The following is a 20617-nucleotide window of genomic DNA, read 5'->3' as shown; positions in this document are numbered from 1 at the left end:
ATTCCATTTAGTACCAGTTTTGCAGTGGTAACCATATAGATATAATTATACAGCAGCACTTAAAGTGTATAGTATGTTCTACAAAGTTAAAATAATCACCAAATTGCTATAGGTAATGTAGTTTTTTGTTGTTGCAATGTATCTCTTTCACCTAGAATCCACTAGATGGCACCACAAATACAGAAATGACCGCAAGATCCATCCATCAACATCTTTATAATCTAAAAATGCACAGAAAATAAGAAATTACATAAGAGCATAATATACTGACATTAACAGAATATTTTTACATTCCATTTTAAAATGGATAATATAAATTAAAAGATATATAAATATTAAGACATTTCAATAGAAAATCCCTGACAATATATAATAAATGAATAGGTTTTCTATATTTACTTGTTCTAACTACGAACTGTTTCCTTAATACATTATATTTTACGTTTCAAATGATTGCAAGCTTTACAAAATGATGGATTGGCTCATGGATTTAAAGCTTTGAAATGCAGAACTGACTCCATACATCTAATAGCAATATCATCAACCTCAGGATCAAACTTATTTGCAAAGAGTTGTTGTTGTTTCAGGAGCCACGGGAGGTCACCAACTCCGTACACACAAACTGCTCTTCTGTAAGTGCCAGTACAAGGATAGTACGGGGCTCCATCTTTCATATCTCCTGCTAAATAGCTCCACTTCACCACACGAGCGAGGGCATGCATGTCTGACATATCGTACTTGATGTTGGTAGGCATTGATCCAGGAACAGAGGGCATCCTTTGTAGAGTGGCCCACAAGTGCTCATCAGGGCTGTATGTGTCCCTCTCCCACTCCAGAAGTTGCTGAACCTCTCTGTCCTGCATCACATGTTTCACAAAGGCTCTTGTGACCACAAAGTAAGCATTTCCTGTGAACATTGGGCTGCTAATAGGTGGGGGACTTTTCCTCACATTTGTCTTGATGACAGTGTTAGTTACATTGAAATGATACTGCCAACGGCTTTTCTTGTAGTCATTGGTGGCCTCAGACTCCAGGCTGTTTCTCCCATGCAGGGCCTTCAGTGCCTGAACCATCTCTCCATTGGTTTTGATGGGGAAGTCTGTCCCGCAGGTGTTAAGCAGGTATCTCCACTGGACATGTGAGTTCAGCAGATCTTTCATGCAGTTCAGATCTGCCTGCACTCGGGACCATGAGGCATATACCACTCTTTCTAATTTACTGGCTACAAACACATTAGAAAAGCAGGAAACAATTGCCTCCACAGCCTTCAGAAATTCTTTAGAGGATTTCTGGTCCACATGCACACAGTAGATGTTCTGAGGAGTGTAAACAGCTCGTAGAAGTCGCTCAAACATCTCAATCTTCTCATGGATCACCATGGAATAGGCAATGGGAAAATCCTTCTCCTCTTGACTCAGAGGCACTGTAATGAAACCTCTGTTTTCAATGTAAGATGGACAGTCCTTTGTCACATTAAGGTAGAAGTCCTCAGATAAACGATGCTGTCTTTTCCTGGATGCCAGAAGAACTTCTAATTCGCCTTGCTTGCCCTCGACGTCTCCACTAATGATAGCCGAGCAGCCAGGCAGATCAATAGAGAACTGCTGTGGTATTATGAGATCAGACGATGACTGCCTGTTCAAGCCAGCTTCCCAAAGGACAAAAGAAAGGAACGTACCCATGAGGAAGAGAGAGAGGGTCCTCAACATCTGGCTCCTCAACAACCTTGAAAAACACATTTTTCTTGCTTGAGGTAACTACAACACAGGTGACCTTGTCTTCAGTACAAGTTACAGTTTGATCAGTGCAGCACGGTTCAGTTAATAAACACAAGATGAATCAGCCCCCTAAGTAGGTGTGTCAAACTAAGGCGTGGAAGGAATTTACATGATCAGCTTACACTAGCACATTTTCAATACTATTTTATGATACTAAATATACAAATATTCTCAGTAGTTATCAAGTTTTCAAGGTACACTAATGGCATCAAGTAAAAATGGTTTTATTTCATTTACATTTCTATTTACAACAAATCATGCAGATTTCAAATATTATCCATGATCATTTCACTGTTTCAGAAATATCTCTTTAATATGAAGTAAAAAAAAGAAAAGAAAAAGTAATACATATATGTATTTTTTCACAGTTTACTCACAAATGCCTCAACTAAGAATGTGCATTATACAGCTACAGGCACTTTGTAAAGTAGAATAAACACCAGAACTCAGAAAGCAACATTCCAAAGCATACTACCACTACTGTACATTCTCTTCTAAACATGAACTAAACTATTTTGAATTCACCTGTCAGTCTTGAAATTGTGAGCATCCACAACACATTCCTTAGATACTGTAGGCTCTGGTACGAATGTATCTAAGATTGATTAAGACAAGTGCTCTCATCCACACCCTGGTCTGCATCTGTGTCCTGCTCATGGATAAAGCTGTAGCGTCGATAAACTGATCCACCTCTACTGGTGTACACCACATCCACCTCGTCTCCACTGTCCGGCTCGGGAACACCGTGGGGCATGTTGATGCTGGCGCTGCCACTCAGCCTCTCATAGCTTTGGCCCCAGCAAAGCCTCTTCCTGGCATGAGCCTTGACCAAGGCAAACACAGCCAGAGCCAACCCCAGTGCTAGCAGCAAGGCAATAGGCAAGCCAGCCGAGGTGTGCTTCAGAGCTCTAGACGACATATTCAGGTCTGTTACCTGATTGTCTCCTGACTTGGGTCGGGGGGCCTCCACACACAGAGCTAGAACAAAAAACTGATTTTAGTCAGGGTTCGAATTATGATTTCATCTTTGTGGGGGTCTCTTAAAAAAAAAAAAAAAAAAAAAAAAAAAAAGTAGTCTATGAGCAACAAATTTTGTGCATTAAACATTTCATTTCCTGCATTCTGGTGATTTTTTATGCACCTATTTACCTTTTTCTGAATCAATGTATGCTGGAAATATCTTTATGTAAAGGGAAACATATATTACAATGTAAATATAAACACATAATGGAATATATTACAATAAGGCTCTGAGGCATTCTGTATATTTATTCTCCTGTAGATCGACTTTTCTAATTATATCTGAGTCAGCACACATGTAGCCTAGCATCATTTACTCTTCCCTCCTCTTTTGCGTCTTTTGTTGAGGAAGTAACCTCCTTAAATGTGCACATGACAATTATTCACCTCAGTGATACATTAATCATTTTAATGGATTAATAAAACCCTGGACTGTAATATTTCAGATGTGTTTGAGCAAGATTACTGCTCATGTTCAAAACTTTGTGCACATTCAAAATATAGCTCATTTGTGCTCTCTGTGATTTGGAGGAGTCGTGATATTTTGAAAAAAATAAAGTGATAATAGGCTATTACAAGAATAAAGTCACTATATTTCAGAAAAGAATTCACCTGCTCCATAGTCTGCTGTGCATTACATGATTGCTCTGCTGATACGGTAGATCTCAGACCTTCTGACAGACACAGAGCCCCGTTTGAGACTCTGGTCTCTGAATGAGACAAAGTTTATGGAAGTGGCTGTACGCTGCTCTACATCTGAGGTTGGAAACCGAAACTACGACAGAAATACACGTATGATTTTACTGCTTTCATGGGATCTCATCCTCTCGCTATGGGAGCTCAGCTCCCACTGGCTCCCACGTAATTCGAACCCTGATTTTAGTAGATGGTCGCATCTAAACAAGTCTATGTTTCTTATGATAGGCAGGGTCCCTACCTGAGCGGCTGTCACAAGCACAGCAATCGGTGTCATTCCCTCCAGCCTGACAGCAGCGCGCACAGCGGTTCTCCACAGCATGAAGAGCAGCATCACGGTGACAAGTCAGACACTGGTCAGGTCTGGGGCCGGTGCAATGCCTACACGAGCTGTTACATGGCTCACAGGTTTCCTACAATGGTACAATTTCACAAATTATTGTACTGGGCACATAAAATAAAAACATGCCAGTTGTAGCAATGTGGACTGTTTGGAACAGAGAGTGAAAACGTAGGCCTATTTGCTCCATAATGTAAAATACTTTCAAATCTTACAGATTGCTTTATAGCATTACATACGCATCATTAATTGAGCAACAATCAAAAGGTGAAATAAATATTAGTTCATTTGATGACGTATTTAACACTCTATCCTGAGAGCTGTGTGGTTGTGGCCAACTTAAGCAAACAACGCCACGTCCACATTGTGTCATCAAAAATTGCTACATCCTTATTGGTGCACAAAAGTATGTGACATTACATTTTTCCAGCTAAATCTAAACCAGTACGAAGAGCCCAGACAAAAACAGAAAAAAACGGATATTTCTTATGTGAAATAACCAAAACTACAGTACAGTAGGCTACACCCACTATTGCAATGTATAGCAGTGCACTGGTTTTGTGAGAAATTAATGGGACTGCTTTGCACTTTTGTTTGAGAAAAATAAGTCGGAAGCCCTTATCTTTGGTCTTTAAATATTATACAGTAATAATTCAAGCAATATTGTATATGGCTAGTAGATAAGAATGCACCTTTTCCGAAAAGTATTGTCCCTCCTTACAGCGGGGATAGCAGACTTTGTTCTTTAAAGTGCTGCCCCAGTCGCACGTCACACATCCCTGAGGCGAGGCATCTGCAAACACACATACTCATTATCTGGAACTTCTGTTGAAGGAAATGTCCAATATTGACGCATTGGAAGGATATTTACAGTAGGTGGAGGAGACTAAATGATTGGGAAATGAATTATTACAGAGCTGTAGTTAATAGCTTCCTCATCTGTACCTGTACAGGTCTGACAACTGGTGTGGCACTGCTTGCAGATGTCATTGAGCTGATAGAAGCGGTGTGGGCAATGCTCAACACACAGCTTGGTGCCTTGCAGCTCCAGAAGAGGAGGTGGACAGGCCCTACAGGACTCAGGCCCTGGCCCTGTACACAGCTCACAGGACTGATCACATTTCTCACAGTGGGAGCCCTCTTTGTAATACCTGAAGAAATGCATGGACTTATCATTACTAACAAGTCAGACACATACGTAGATTTTTTTGATTTGCAGACATCATTTAGAAGTTATGTCTAAAGTCTTTCTGTGGAATTGAGTAAAAAAGTTTTCAGAGGAAGTTGCTCTACTGCTCAAGAAATACTCTTTCTAATAAATGCATACTATAGATGGATATGCACACATGCACACACACACACACACACACACACACACACACACACACACACACGCACACACGCACACACACACACACACACACACAGTTAACAGACCATTAACTGAGGTTGTATTTCATCACAAAGTAAATATTTCGAGACATTAATGGAGCCTTCTGTGTTGTACCCTGTAGGACAATGAGTGACACAGAGTTGAAGGAGATGCAAGTATCCTGGAGAGCAAGTGAGGCAATCTTTAGGCGATGCTCCATTGCAGGTGGAACAGGCATTATCACAAGGCAAACAGAGACCCAGCTCTGTTCCATCAGCATCCTGGTTTGTGTCGTATGTACCAGCTGGACACTCACTCACACAGGTGCTGTCTGGAAAAAAGCAAGGTTATATTACCAGTTTAGTACACACTCATGCTCTTTTTTTATTTTTGATAAAAAAAATTAATTCAAATGACAATACCGGTTCTTATCTTCTACGATTCAGAATCGATTAAAAAAATCCCCCCAAAAAAATCTATTTTTGCATTTACTTTAGTTAATACCTTTAAGTTGACGCAACTGAAACTGGACTCGTTGCAGTGCTTACACTTCAAAATCCATAGTTATTCATATAAAAAAACATTTTGAAGGCTCCAAATAATTGAAATTGAAAGTGCTACGATATTTTCAAATACGATTTTCCACACAAGTGAGCACAAATAAATTTAGTCTTAACGTGTACATTGCCATCATCAGTCTATCCAGCTGTTGTTGTTAACTGTTGATCAATTACATGCAGCTGTTTAAGCGACACTAAAATTGTGAAATATTCTCAGGAAAGCCATCGTTACGCAGCATTTTCAAGGTGCACTGAGGGCAGCAACTCTCAATGACAAAATCTATGACTCAAGCTCAAATTCCATCAAAGTCATCAAAGTTAAAAATAAGACTTTTATCAAGTCCTTGAAGAGCTGAAAGTTTGGAGATATGTGGTTTAGCTTTGAAAAATATTATTATACATACACTTTAAAAAGAAATCAGCTTCTCTGCTGATTTTAATTTATTTTACACCCTGAACCACTTTAGTATGCAGCTGAACATTAGTGGAAAATGCTCACTATGAAGGTATTTGGGGATGGCACAGGTCTGGCATTCATCGTTGCCCGGCCCCTCACAAGAGTAACAGTGCTGGTGGCAACCCATGCAGGTGAACTGGTCGTCGTGTAGGTAGGTCCTTGGTGGGCAGTCTGTATCACCCGTCACGCCACACAACAATGTATTTGGATCCAGCACGAGTCCCTTCTCGCACTGTGTGCACTGGTTTGCATCTGGGCCAGAACAGCTCATACAAGTCTGGTGGCACTCTGCACATAGTCAAACAAATCAGACTGAGTCAGTTGAATGTCATATAAATGTATTCACAAAAGAGTGTGTAATCACCACCACCATCTTAATATAAAAATAAATATTGTTTTTCATTATCACTAAGCCGAGATAGCCTTTTCAGATAATACATGGCAGTGTTGCGGTTCTAGATCCTGTGGATTTAGTTCTTCCTACCTATGCATAAGCAAACTTTATACAGTTGTAAATGTTGACTTTGGCTTATGGGGATTTTTATTATCAAGCAGTTATATTAAATAAGCCAAAACACAATCTTCACGTTATGCTGGATTTCCATTTCACAAAACTGGCTGTCAAAATCTCAGTGTACTCTCCTTTAATATTTTTCACTTCAGAGACAAAGACATTAGTTAGACATTGGTTTATCTGTTTAACCATCTGCACTTTTCCAACCTAGGGTTTTGTGTTATTTCTGTTGTGTTATGAGCAATAGAAACCACTTATTCTATATCTTAAAAACGTGATACATTCACTATTTTATTAAATAAAGTTCCCATAGGGGAGACATAAACAATGAGACATGGTTAACAATTTTAAATGACAGTGCTAGATAGTACATTGTCAGAAAACTATGTTAGCCTGCATATTCAACATTGCTTAAAAATCTAATCAAGTCACATCTATATATTGAGAGGCCCACCTTGACATTCCATAGCTTCAGTGTCATAGTAAGTACCAGTGGGGCAGTCTTTGGAGCATACACCCTTATAGAGTTTAGGGCTAAACGTCGAGCAGGTCTCGCAGTCATCTGCCAGGGGCCCTGAACAGCTGCCACAAGTCGGGTGGCACTGACCACAGCGGCCCTCCTCCATGTCCTCATAATAGCCAATGGGACAACTTGCCTTACACACACCATTCAGCATCAGGTAGAGGAAACTGCATTCTGTAATGGTATTGAAGAGGGGTGTTAAAGTTGTAACAAGAGCTTTCAGTCTCACAATTCATTTTAAAATGTCATCCACTTCAATTTTGGTAAGTTTAGCTTCCCACATGGCCAACAACTCACTGAAACAGGTCCTGTCATCTGAGCAAACGTCACAGTGGGGAGAACAGCGTCTGCAGGTACCATCATCTGCAGGGTATGTCCGCAGTGAACAGTTGAGTCTGCACATACCACTCTCCAAGTAGTGGCCATCAGCACAAGATAGACACTGGGACTTGATCCCATCACATGACAAACAGGAGCTATCACAGGCTTCACACGATCCCTCTGCTGTCTCAAAGAAACCTCTGAAATGAGTGAGGAGATTTAAAAAGAGGGAAATGCAGTAAACGGGAACACACCATCATTACAAAGGTTTTTCTTCATTCTACTGCTTAGCTCATCCAACTGCTTACTCTGGGCAATTTGACCAGCACCTCCCCTGGTGGAGAAAAAGTTTATAGCTGCCTTTGGAACAACTGATGCAGGTATCACTGGTGTCCACGCAGGCCTCACAGTTTGGCGAGCAGTCCTCACACAACTGAGTGGCAGAGTTTGCGTAGGAGCCAGATGGACACTGCACTACACAAGAACTGTCCTGACCCAAGAAATATCCTGTGACAAACAAATGCACACGCACAATGCTCAAAAAAGAACTGGGATAATGTTTCAATTCATTATCATCATGACCCAAGACAGTAAATATTTGTACCTTTGAAACAAGAAGAACAATCCAGTGCTTGTGGGCCAAAGCAGGTCTTACAGGATGCATCACATTCATGGCATTCACTATATTTCCCTAAAATAAAAAGAATAAAAAGACAGAGAGTAGAGTGATTATAATATTTCATACTTTAACAACACACAATAACATTTGACAGAACACAGACCGATGTATCAAATCCTGTTGACCTGAGCACTTGAGCTAAGAAACTTGAGAATTGTCTGCTTTACCCACTTTTACCACTAGAGGGGAGCATAATAAGATGTAAGTAGTGTTGAGGCACAAAAGATGGATGTGGTTGATGTTTTATTTTCTGATAGTCAGTTAGACAAAATATGACACACTATGTTTAGGAGAGCTTACTGCTGACATAAAAGAAGAACATTTTTCACACTCACTGAGTGATCTATTAATGCATGTAAACCCCTGATGTTATATATACATACATACATACACATATATATATATATATTTTTTTTTTTTTTTTTTTTTTTTTTTCAAACATTTGAAAAAACTACTCTGTATTACAAACATAAAACTCAATTATAATTGCAATGCAAAAATTGCATTTAAAATATAAATAGTTGATTTACTCGCAGCAGTATTTAGTTTAGAAAAATATTGGAAAATAAGTGCTCTTGACAATGTACGTCACATGGGCATGATCCACACAGGGATGTTAATGATGAAACCAATGAGGCAGAAATGTAAGATAAGCCTGATTACCCTGTATGGTTGATAACAATGTAATGTTATATTCCAATGCCGTACACAGACACCAAAGGGAATCAGTTGAAGATCCATGTGCTTAAGGCAGAGAAGCCTTTTGAAATATCTCCACTAAAATGGCTCTTGAATGAAAGGTGACGCAGTACACATGCGGCAGGGTGACATAGTGAGTTGGAGATCGTCCTTCAACAGGGTTCAAGCCCCTGTCTCAGCGGCAAGCACGATGCTAGCGTGCATGTCCTTGAGCAAGACACTGAATCCCTACAAATTCCTGGGACACTGTACTGACCTCTACTCTGACCGTCCATAGAAGAAGAGCAATTAATTCCATCAGGGATTCAACCAGTCAAGTATCATGTTGTTCAGTATAATCTCTGACTCCACTGTCACCTGTTACTCATATGTCATGCTGTCCATTAATCACTTGCTTCCACCTTCTTGTCTCTAATAAGTCAAAACAGTTGCCCTTAGAGAAAGATCACAAACATTACCATCAAACAATTAAGCCGTATTATGCTTGTTCCTCTTACCTGCAAAGTATTGTCCCAATGGGCAGTTAACCATAGGGCACTGGCCATGTAGAGGGGTGTTCCCACTAAGACACAGGTCACAGTCAGTTGACCGAGGTCCATGGCATGTCTGGCAGGAGCTGTGGCAAGACTGGCAGAGCCACCCACTGGAGTCACTGAAGGTTTGTGGTGGGCACTGTTTAATACAATCACCTCCTGACAGGGCAGAGCAGTACAGAGGAAGTGACATTATTTTCTAGTACAGCATTTCATCTGTATCAGCAAATAGTGGTCTTGCTAAACTTAGCAGAGGCAATATAGCAGATAATATATAATTTACCATTTCACTATTTTAAAACCTGTATTTATTGAGGGAAGTTTCACAGAGAGCCTGGCTGTTTTATGCAGAGAACGCCCAGTCACTATATGTTTCTGAGTATACATATAACATTAATTATAATATAACATTAATTATTTCAACACTAAAAAGGCATTCTAATTTTCAAAACACAATGTTTAGAATTAGTACAAACATAAAGAAAATAGCAAAGTGGCACTGATGTGGTCTCAGAAAAGATCTGCTAATCTCTTTATTTATTTCACAATTGTTTAATCTCTCTCTCTCTCTCTCTCTCTCTCTCTCTCTCTCTCTCTCTCTCTCTCTCTCTCTCTCTCTCTCTCTCTCTCTCTCTCTCTCACACATGACCTAGATAGGATGGACCTTGCGGCTGAAGAAGAGGGAATAAGCTGATCACCTGTGACAGATGCTGTCTGACACAATGTCCATCACATGATAATATATACCTGTACATGTTTTTTTTTTTTTTATAGCTACAGGCTTTACTTACAATCTCAAAGCATTTACTTACAGTAGATGCCCATAGGGAACACAACCTGACAACACAATCCTAATTTTCCTTGTTTGCATAAACCATACATTTGCATATCTCATGGTACAGATTTGCTAACACAGACATAATTTGCAATCCAAATTAAGACTCAAAAGTGCCATAATTTTTCGTTGAGCAGAATGATTGATCACTCTCACATACACAGTGAGTATATTACAAACCCCCATTCCAATGAAGTTGGGACGTTGTGTAAAACGTAAATAAAAACAGAATACAATGATTTGCAAATCCTTTCAACCTATATTCAATTGCATACATTACAAAGACAAGATATTTAATGTTCAAACTGATGAATGAATTTGATGCCTGCAACACGTTCCAAAAAAGCTGGGACAGGGGCAACAAAAGACTGGGAAAGTTGAGGAATGCTCAAAAAACACCTGTTTGTAACATTCCACAGGTGAACAGGTTAATTGGTCATGACTGGGTATAAAAGAAGCATCCCGAAAAGGCTCAGTTGTTCACAAGCAAGGATGGGGCAAATTTCACCACTTTGTGAACTGCGTGAACAAATAGTCCAACTTTCAGTTTAAGAACGTTTCTCAACGTACAATTGCAAGGAATTTAGGGGTTTCATCATCTACAGTCCATAATATCATCAAAAGATTCAGAGAATCTGGAGAAGTATCTGCACGTAAGCGGCAAGGCCGAAAATCAATATTGAAAAAAACAATAACGTGTATCAGTTTAAACATGAAATATCTTGTCTTTGTAGTGTATTCAATTGAATATAATTTGAAAAGGATTTGCAAATCATTGTATTCTGTTTTTATTTACGTTTTACACAATGTCCCAACTTCATTGGAATTGGGGTTTGTAAAACCCAAACTCTACTAGTACTATGTAGTACAAAAGGGGCACCTGAATCCTTTAGTATGCTAGTAGTAAACAAAATATACACAAAATTGATGATTCTTTGCTACTGGTACCATTGAGGAAGTAACCAGGCTGGCAGGCAAGGCAGCGTGTGTTACTCCTGCAATCTGTGCATGGTGCTGGACAGGACAGACACACACCCCTGCCCCAGTCCTCATAGGTGCTCTGGGGGCAATGCCTGCGACACTGGTGTCTGAAACTGTAAAATAAAAGGTTATTTCAAAACTAAAATCAAATACCATCCAAATTATTTACTGATAATCTGTAACAATTAACAAACAATTGTATGTGTGTGAATTTGCCTGATAAATGGTTGACTAAAACTGGCCGTCACAGCTGTTTTTTTCTAAAGCAAGCATGCAGAACAAAGCTATTGAAATATCAAAGAGCTGATGAAAACTATTGTGATTTAATGGCCCTTTCAAAGCTTTACAGTGACTGAAGAATGACGTTGCTGCAGGCAGCTTTTGCCCACATGGATGAGTCTGAGGCTAGATGAACTGAAACCAGAGAAAAGACAAAACACACCACATACAGTCCACAGCACACCTGCAGCTGTATTGTTGACTTCAGCAGTCCTCCGTGGCCAAAAGGTGGACTCAGTCAAACATTAGAAAGGATGGCAAACAGAGACTAAAATATAATGTTGGCTGCTTTTCTCCTAGCTTACTGTATCATGGTTCTATTCTCTTCTTAAGGCAGAAAGTTAATTGGTGTTTTATTTGTAGCCCAAAGGCGTGGGGAGATTTCTGTCATTAACCTGTCCTATTAGTCCTTCGGGGCTTAACTGAGCTATTAAACATGAGACGGCTGTCCTAAAAAAATAATCTAGCCTAAAGGAGTTGCGATATGGAGTTGCAAAGATGTCACACATGAAACATTGAAGCAAGACTGACTCTTACTTTAGAGACTTAACACTCTAAATAAAACAAGCTAAACAGCAATAAGCCACTAACATATAGTACAGCATCCTCTGCTGCCACCTCCCTACATAAGAGAATCTGACTACTGACAGCCTAAGCTACACTTCCTGCTGCGTTGCCGGGGATTTGGTGCTAAGATGCGGTGGTTGTTTGAGAAGGAACAGCTGGAGGCGCCACACTGCATCCATCAACTACCTCACAATAGCAGCTGGTGCAGACCAGGCCCTGTCTCTGGCCTGGAAACAGTACACTACTTAAGAATCTGCGGGATGTTTAAGAATCCCTCTGTGCAAATATTAGACTATCCATTCCAGGATAGCACATCAGCATTTCCAAAGCAACTTTTGTTTAGGGCTTTTACTCCTTGAATTAGTTAGGAAAGGGTACAAATATGCTCTAGGTAGTTCCTGAAGCTAAGAAAGCTTGAATATATAAATGGCAAAAAAAAATCATATTGAGAGTGAACCACAGCAATTTATTGGTTTAGCTGCACGTAGTTCCATAGAGAGGAAGATAAATGTCAATAAATACCAAGCATCCATCATGTTGTAATTCTTTTCAATAGACAGTGTTTTATGCGAGAATAACATTGACTCTACAGATTCACAGTTATGCCAAAGTGATTAGAATTAAACAGTTTTTATTACACCAGCAAAACCTCAGTAGTGGAATTTCTTGAAGTGTTGGAAACTGTCACAATCTATCACAGTGAGGCTCTTCCTGCAGTTCACGATCGCCCATGCTCTATCGGCTTTCTTTTATCGGTGTTTGCCTCACATGGTAGATATAATTAGTACTGCGCCACAGAAATGTCTTAGACGACTTGCGGTTTTAAATCTCTAAAACCATAACTGTTAAAGTAAAAGTTTCACAAGTTGATTCACAGAAGAAGACAAAGTATCTTACTGATCCTATGTAATGGCAGTAAGGGTGAGTGCAGTGAAGCATTGGATTTTCCTTCAACCCTCCTCCGCTGTGATTCACGCAAGCAGTCAGTGAAGTCAAGATGGTGCACCCTATATAATCACCTGATACTGGCTCTGCTTTCCACTTATACTTGCTCTCTTTTTCTCTCTTCTCCTCTCCTTCACACACATAACATAAAAACACACTCTGTTAAGTATCTCTGTGAAGCAGACCACTCTTCTGTGCTCAAAGGCTTAGGTAACAGTGTATCACTCAGAATGGAAGGTAACCCGACACACACAATACCAGGAGGCCTAAACCTGGGGGAGAAGTACACAATTGAATGTCTGTTCTACCTCTGTAACCTGTTACACAGTGCGTCTGAGTGTAAACAGATATACAGGTGAAATGTAGTTTCTTGTGGGGTGAAAAATAATTAACAAAATGTATGGAAAGGTATGGTATATCACCCCACATACTGCAACTCTTTATGCAGCATGGCAATGGCTAACAAAAACAATTCCAAGGTAATTTTGAGGTTAATTATTTCTTGGCAGCATATGTAATGCCCATCATCCATCTTGGGAAAGCAGTCACGACCACGCCGTGCTTGAGCTATGCTACTGGTTACTGGTTGCACGGCGTTCGTCGTTCGACTGGTTGTGACTGCTTTCCCAAGATGGCGCCCGCATGTATACGTGAACGGTATTGTCTTTATAAACTATCTTTTTAATAAACTGTCTGTACACTTACAAAGTTCTCAATGCTTCGGTTTACATGTAGGGAACCTCATTATGCTACCGTGGAAGTGTGGTGCTATTTTGAACCTTGTTAGTGGTATAGAAATAGCGATTTCTTTTTACTTTCCTCGTGCCCCGACGACTAGCGTTATAAGCTAATTAGTGGTTTGGGCTAAAACTGGTCACATTTGATTAGCATGAAAACATATCCCAGAGAATGATCGACTCGGTAATCATGTGTTATTAACCCCTAGGTTCATTTTGCGCCGGATTTCTCCTTTAATAAATCCATGCAAAATGATGTCAAACATACAATTAAGATTAATTTTACTGTATTAAATAGTGCTGGAATTACGAATTGATCAAAAAACTATTAATCAGCAACACTTTTGATAATAGATTACTATTATAGCTGGGTATCGTTAAAAAATGTTCGATACCGGTACCGATACGAATACCATAACTTCAATACCGGTTCCTGAACTACGTGAGCCTGTCTCTGTGTAACATAACGTTTTTCCTGCATGTCTCTATGACGTGTAAACAACAAAAATTATTAGATCTTGGTAGAAGCATGCTGCGAGCTTATTGGCTCACTGACGCTTATGAGATTTACTCATTAGGTATTGAGAATTGAGCATGGAATGACGAGGCATTGTTCGTAACTCGATACTTTAGAGGCAGTTTGGTCGGTACCTAAAAAGTATTGAATTCAGTACCCAGCCCTAATTAACATTGTATGTAATTCTTTTAAGCAAAAATGCCCAAATTTCTTTGGAACTGGCTTCTGAAATTTGACCATTTGCTGGTTTTATTAGCCTTTCATGATTGTAAAAATGAATATCTTTGGATTTTGGACTGAGGGTCAGACAAACAAGCGAATTTAATGTCAAACTGGTCTCTGGGACATTGCAGTGGGTTAGGGTCATTGTCATATTTTTGTCAATAATCAAGAATATAACAGTTAATAATAAATAATCATTAGCGGCAGCCTTAATATTAAATGTTAGCCAGCTAAAATAATACCTGAGAATGCATTTGATTTTATAGCAGAAAATATGAGAGGTCAGAAAAGTCCACTCATTAAAACATAATAATAGAACAAGAAAAAAAAACTCACAGAAAGTAACCTTCCACACAGCTGTTGCAGATCTCAGGGTCCTCTGTAAAAATGACAACATGTGATTTATTAGAATTCAAAGGGAGAAGCAAAATGCATTGTGCACCATTATAACCAGGGTTATAAAATACATTGCCAATTCACCTTACATTAGGGAGGGAACAGTATGGTGTTGTTAGCCTAATACAGTATGCATATGTGATTTACCTGTGGAACATGTTTTGCAGCCCATCTCACAGTCAATGCACTCTCCTGTATCAGGGTCCTGCACCTGCCCTGAAACACAGACACCCAGCATAATGAGACTGAATGTCTTTCTCTCAACCTGCAGTCAACTCAGAAACTCTGCTTTACATTTACCTATGTCACAGGATGCCGTTTGGCAGACCCCATTCTGGAGTTTGTAGTGTTCCCGACATTTGGCACATATGTTGCCATCAGTGCAGAGTTCACAGTTGGCTATGCAGGGCAGACAGGCATAGTGACCCCTGTCAGGATAGAGTCCCCGGGGGCAGTGTGTCCGACAGCGACCTTGGTGGAGGAAACGTTCCTGTCCATCTTCATCTGAGGAGGAGGACACAGGGGACTTGTTAACATAAAGCTTACTCTATTTTCTCCTCTGATGAAGATGCCATTAGCCATACAGAACTCCTGGCAGGAAACACCTTTTCCAAAAATCTGTAAAGTGAAAATCAATGAGCTTCTCATAATAAATACAGCGGTAGAGCCAAATGGGCTCGACAATTACATGGGATGAAGGAAAGATGAAAGGACATGCTGCCAACTGTGTGAAAGTTCACTGCCTTCAGCAGATAACAGCATTACTACATATTGCAGACATCAAAACTGTTTGATTAAAAAGGAGAGAGATGTCATGTGTCTCAACGAGTAAATCAGAGGCAATTATCTGGAAACTGAGGATTCATACATTTCATTACACATGCATATTTATTAAAAATAGAAAATAGTGGCAGAACAAATGGATGTCAACGCCATGAACAACATCATGAACTGATGGCTGCAGCCCAGGATGTTGGCTGTAGGCCTGCAAATAACAGACAGATCACAGTCTGAGATCACTTCATGACTGATGATGCTCCAACTAATGTAAACAAGGGCAATCAGAGGCAGAGGAGAGATCAGAGCTGTGGGCAGAGACACAGTCTTCTGTTGGCCCTAATGATTAATACTCTGCCACCTGCCACTAGCCTAGCTGTGGCACCTGAGGCATCTCTGGAAGCAGCTGAGTTACTGCATTGTCTCATCTGCTCAGTGCTGCACACAACATGTGTGAGACAGGGAGGAGGGTGCCACAAGCTGCTGCTGCTGCTGCTGTCTTTCTACTTCCTCTTCCCAGAGACTCAACCTCAGCACGCACAGAGAAATGTGACTTCTACATGACAACAAACCACAGAGCATGAGGAAAAGGGTAGAGACTTTTGGCTTTTGATGTTCATTCACAAAGAACATCACCCAAATACACACTGGGATCAAATGCTACTGTATACTAAAGTTTACACAACAAAATATCATATCATCATAACAGCAATGTACATTGAAATACAGTTAGTAAAAATTGAAATGCATTATTGTGGCAATGTCAAAATGCATATATTAAAACAAGTGGTGTGTGAGGGAAAGAGAAAGAGAGACTTGCAGGGTTTGCAGGTTAAGCCCATTGAACTGCAACAGTAGCCTAATACTTCTAGCCCACGGGGATATTTTTTTCTTTCCCTCTGATTAACAAAGGCCCCATTCTGAAATGATCAGATTACACTGTGAACGCTTGGCAGACAAATGATCACACCTTCATTTCTTACTTATTTGAAAAGCCTGTGTGACAGAAAAACCAACAAGTTCTACAGCAGTCTCTGACTGTTTAACAAGGGTAAATGATAAACCAGAGGGTAATGCTCCTCCTCTAATTCAAAAGCCTTTAAACAACTTTGCTTTGGTAACCATTAAATAGTGCTGCTTTAAAAAAAAAACTCCACCTCCCTTTCAACTGGATGAATGAGTCTGTGACATGGCTTTGATTTTAATCAGGCATCTGTGGAGCCAAACAAAATCAAAACAGAGAAATTATATTGGCTAATGGCAAGTAATTTACTGATCATATTTGCACAGCTCATGCAGAAAGTATTCCAAATGCAGACGTGAAATTTGTCATTTGATGGTAAGGACATTGTCTATCTTTGATGAAGCCTTTGTGTAGCTGGCGGTGATTTATTTGTTGTTCTTGCAAAACTAGGCTGTACAAAACATTATTTTTTAAACCCCTCTTTGGGTAAATCAAGTGCATCGTAGTAGCCTATAAGGAAAATAAAATAATATAATATAGCCTATAATTTGCCTTTTTTTTCCTTTGGAAAAGCCATCCAGGATTATGCTTTGTTAAAAGTCCGTGTACAAAAAATTCTACTCACCAACTCCACAGGTAGTGCATTCAAACAGCTCATGCCCGTCGCACTCAGAGCAGGAGGGATGGCAGAGGACACACTGGTTCTTCAGCATAAACTGTCCTTTCGGGCAGGCCGATGATGATGAGGGTTTACACCCAATAAATCCGACACAGTAGAGAAAGAGCAGAAACGCGGTGACGGACCTCATGGCTGTTCCCGAGGACTTTCACTGGAAGTAAGAACACAACAATCAGCCAGGTGTCTCCAAAGACGCAGTGTCCGTACAGCAGGTACGTTGGCAGATCGATATGGAGCTCTGTGACACAGCCCACATATAACTTGCAGGACCAGTTCGCTCAAGTGAAGCATGGACAATGAGCGTGGACTGCGGTCAGCTTTAAGTAGCCTAGATGATCCTAGAAGAAAAGGAGAGAGCAACCCAGTTTCTGTGTCACAATAGATAGATAGATTCATTTAACGTAATGGGCTAAAACCATCACACCATATCATTTCCCAGTGTCAGTCTGTTTGCAAAGCTTTTGATGCATGTGTTTAACCTAAAAACATGACACCTGTCAAACAAAATACCTGATAAACAACTGCCACTACAATTACTATAAAATGTCTAACGTTATGGCTATATGACGTTAACGTTAATTTAGGTAGTTATGATTTATATAAATTGAAAATGAAATGGGTGTATTTGTAACGTTACCTTAAATTCCTATGCCACAATTCAGTATTTACTCAACGGTAACGTTAATTAGCTGAGTAGTTGCCATTATAGCCTATAGTTAATTCAGTGTGTCATCCCTGGTAAGATAGTGGTCAGAAACACTAGGCCTACATTGAGCTAGGAATTATAGGCTAGTTACATTACATTACATTACATTACATTACATGTCATTTAGCTGACGCTTTTATCCAAAGCGACTTACAATTAAGTGCTTTCAATTGTGAAGGTTCAAACTCCAGACAACAAGTAGCCTAATAAGTGCAAGTACATTAGCTTTAAATAGGCAAAGCTACAAAGAGACATATGAAAGTGCAGGTTCAAGAATTTTTATTTTTATTTATTTTTTTATCCGAGGTGTAGTCGGAAGAGATGTGTTTTTAGCCTTCGGCGGAAGATGTGTAGGCTTTCGGCCATCCTGATATCGATGGGGAGCTTGTTCCACCATTTGGGAGCCAGGACAGTGAACAGTCGGGATTTCGTTGAGTGATTAGTTCTCCCTCGCTGTGAGGGGGCAGCAAGCAGTTTGGCTGATGCAGAACGAAGTGGGCGGGTTGGGGTATATGGTTTGACCATGTCCTGGATGTAAGCGGGTGCTGATCCGTTCGTGGCCCTGTACGTAAGTACTAGTGTCTTGAAGCGGATGCGGGCCGCAATTGGTAACCAGTGAAGAGAGCGGAGGCACATGCAGGCAGGCCAATCAGGAGGGAGTTGCAGTAGTCTAGACGTGAGATGACTAGAGCCTGAACCAGAACCTGAGCCGCCTTCTGCGTTAGAAGGGGACGTATCCTTCTGATGTTATGCAGCATGTATCTACACGATCGGGTAGTTGCGGCAATGTTAGCAGTGAAGGAGAGTTGGTCGTCAAGTGTTACACCCAGGTTTCTAGCAGTCTGGGTGGGGACTACCACAGAGTTGTCAATTGTTATAGTCAGGTCTTGGGTAGGAGAGCCCTTCCCTGGAAGGAAAAGGAGCTCAGTCTTGTCGAGGTTGAGTTTCAGATGGTGTGTGGACATCCAAGAAGAGATGTCAGTCAGACAGGCCGAGATACGTGCTGCTACTTGAGTTTCAGACTCAGGAAAGGAGAGAATTAGTTGGGTGTCATCTGCGTAGCTGTGATAAGAAAAGCCGTGTGACTGAATGACAGACCCGAGAGAGTTGGTGTACAGAGAAAAGAGGAGGGGACCCAGGACTGATCCCTGAGGAACGCAAGTTTTGAGTGGGCAAGGTTCTGAGCTAGACCCTCTCCAGGTTACCCGGTAGGTTCGGTTGGCCAGGTGAGATGTGAGCAATGACAGCGCAGAGCCTGAGACACCCAGATTTCGGAGTGTCGAAATGAGGATCTGGTGGTTCACTGTGTCAAAGGCAGCAGAAAGATCCAGAAGGATGATGATGGAAGAGAGAGAGGTTGTTCTAGCGATGTGAAGCTGCTCAGTGACAGCAAGGAGGGCGGTTTCTGTTGAGTGGCCAGCCTTGAAGCCAGACTGGTGGGGATCAAGAAGATTGTTCTGGTGGAGATAGGTAGAGAAGGTGGTTTACAGATTAAGTTGTGTTCCTAAGGCTAAAGGAAAAACTTTAATATGAAAACATAAACACAATTCAGGCGACTTTTTAGTCGGCTTCTTTACAAATTTTCTTGTGGGAAGAATAATGTATAATTGCTATTATCTTTATTATTATTATTATTATTATTATTTTTTTTTTTTTTTATCTCTTTTCCAATTTATTATTATAAAGTCTTAAAACACTTACCTCAGACTTTAGTAAAAAAAAGAAGAAAAAAAAAATAAGAAGAAAAAAAAGGAACTGAAGTGTTTTGTTTTTGTCAAGGCACAGCGGCCTCTCGCGGCTCCTTCCCGGATGTGTATCCGAGGGCGTGAGCCAAACGTCTTCAGCGGCTGACGTCACGCGGCAGCGGCTGTCGGAGGAGGCGTGGCTTTGTTCTGCTGCAGCGGAGAAATATGACATGGGGATGAGCGAGAGGGAGGGAGAGAGTGAGACTGCCCGATAGGAATTAACGGTTCGTCAGAGGTCTGAGGACTGAAAACGTTAGGATGGGGAGTAATGACTGAAAACAGAACGGTAAGAGACAGACCTGTTTTCGTTTTATTCTCCACATTCAGCGCGACAGGGCCGATTCATGGCTCATTTGATAGTGAACACAATAGGCTATCACTGCAGACAGGTGCACCTGTCTTTATGCGAGTACGTGCTTCGATGCATTCAACTTCAGGTTCCGTGCGAATACCTTTTATTTTAGGTCGAAGGCGAATGCATCGAGGCCACAAATCTCATCGGCGGTTTGGGATGTGACAGTGAAATGCTGTAAACATGGATGTGGTCTTCAATTTGTATGCTTAGTCACAGACCTTTTGTGATGTAGGAACATACAGTAGCAATGTAATATATATCTGAGACAGCTGAGTGTATTTTGTGATGGTGGCTTACCCTAAAATAAATAGCATATTAGCCTATTGAGGCTATAAAGCCTTGAAGGCTTTGGTTCCTTTTTACAGATGGAATATTAATCATCACAGTGTATTTTGGGCCAGATGGCTTAACATGTAAATA

The 20617-nt window shown here is 40.5% G+C and overlaps 3 protein-coding genes across 3 annotated transcripts in view; 1 reads left to right on the top strand and 2 right to left on the bottom strand.

The window, feature by feature from the left end:
• Nucleotides 1-23: 23 nt before the first annotated feature.
• On the bottom strand, nt 24-1947 carry gcnt3 (glucosaminyl (N-acetyl) transferase 3, mucin type). The gene has a single exon (XM_031282858.2). The coding sequence runs from the start codon at nt 1737-1739 to the stop codon at nt 483-485; it is 1257 nt and encodes a 418-aa protein (XP_031138718.1). The 5' UTR covers nt 1740-1947; the 3' UTR covers nt 24-482.
• Nucleotides 1948-2000: 53 nt separating this feature from the next.
• On the bottom strand, nt 2001-17711 carry LOC116038794 (proprotein convertase subtilisin/kexin type 5). The gene is made up of 16 exons (XM_031283461.2): nt 17338-17711; nt 15272-15475; nt 15119-15187; nt 14912-14954; nt 11276-11421; nt 9457-9651; nt 8186-8272; nt 7890-8088; nt 7558-7781; nt 7192-7434; nt 6266-6511; nt 5342-5537; nt 4780-4985; nt 4527-4627; nt 3736-3907; nt 2001-2756 (listed from the first exon to the last, which is right to left on the bottom strand). The coding sequence occupies exons 1-16, from the start codon at nt 17519-17521 to the stop codon at nt 2374-2376; spliced, it is 2898 nt and encodes a 965-aa protein (XP_031139321.1). The 5' UTR covers nt 17522-17711; the 3' UTR covers nt 2001-2373.
• A 2238-nt stretch (nt 17712-19949) lies between these two features.
• otud7a (OTU deubiquitinase 7A) overlaps nt 19950-20617 on the top strand; it is a 37468-nt gene continuing 36800 nt past the window's right edge. Inside the window, exon 1 of the mRNA XM_031283158.2 lies at nt 19950-20128. The gene's annotated coding sequence lies outside the window, so the exon portion shown is untranslated. The remainder of the gene's footprint in view (nt 20129-20617) is intronic.

Source organism: Sander lucioperca, chromosome 7, assembly GCF_008315115.2.
Source record: "Sander lucioperca isolate FBNREF2018 chromosome 7, SLUC_FBN_1.2, whole genome shotgun sequence".
Classification (NCBI taxonomy): Eukaryota; Metazoa; Chordata; class Actinopteri; order Perciformes; family Percidae; genus Sander; species Sander lucioperca.
Note: the sequence above shows the minus strand (reverse complement) of the source record. Positions and strands in the feature narration are given on the sequence as shown.

What these genes read in the sequence shown, in the direction of transcription:
- gcnt3 (XM_031282858.2), bottom strand. Translation starts at nt 1,739, where the DNA reads ATGTGTTTTTCAAGGTTGTTGAGGAGCCAGATGTTGAGGACCCTCTCT.
- LOC116038794 (XM_031283461.2), bottom strand. Translation starts at nt 17,521, where the DNA reads ATGAGGTCCGTCACCGCGTTTCTGCTCTTTCTCTACTGTGTCGGATTT. An exon ending in GCCTGGTTACTTCCTCAATG is followed by an intron (nt 9,652 to 11,275) that starts GTACCAGTAGCA and finishes CTGCCCTGTCAG; the next exon opens with GAGGTGATTGTATTAAACAG. An exon ending in GACAATACTTTTCGGAAAAG is followed by an intron (nt 3,908 to 4,526) that starts GTGCATTCTTAT and finishes GTACCATTGTAG; the next exon opens with GAAACCTGTGAGCCATGTAA.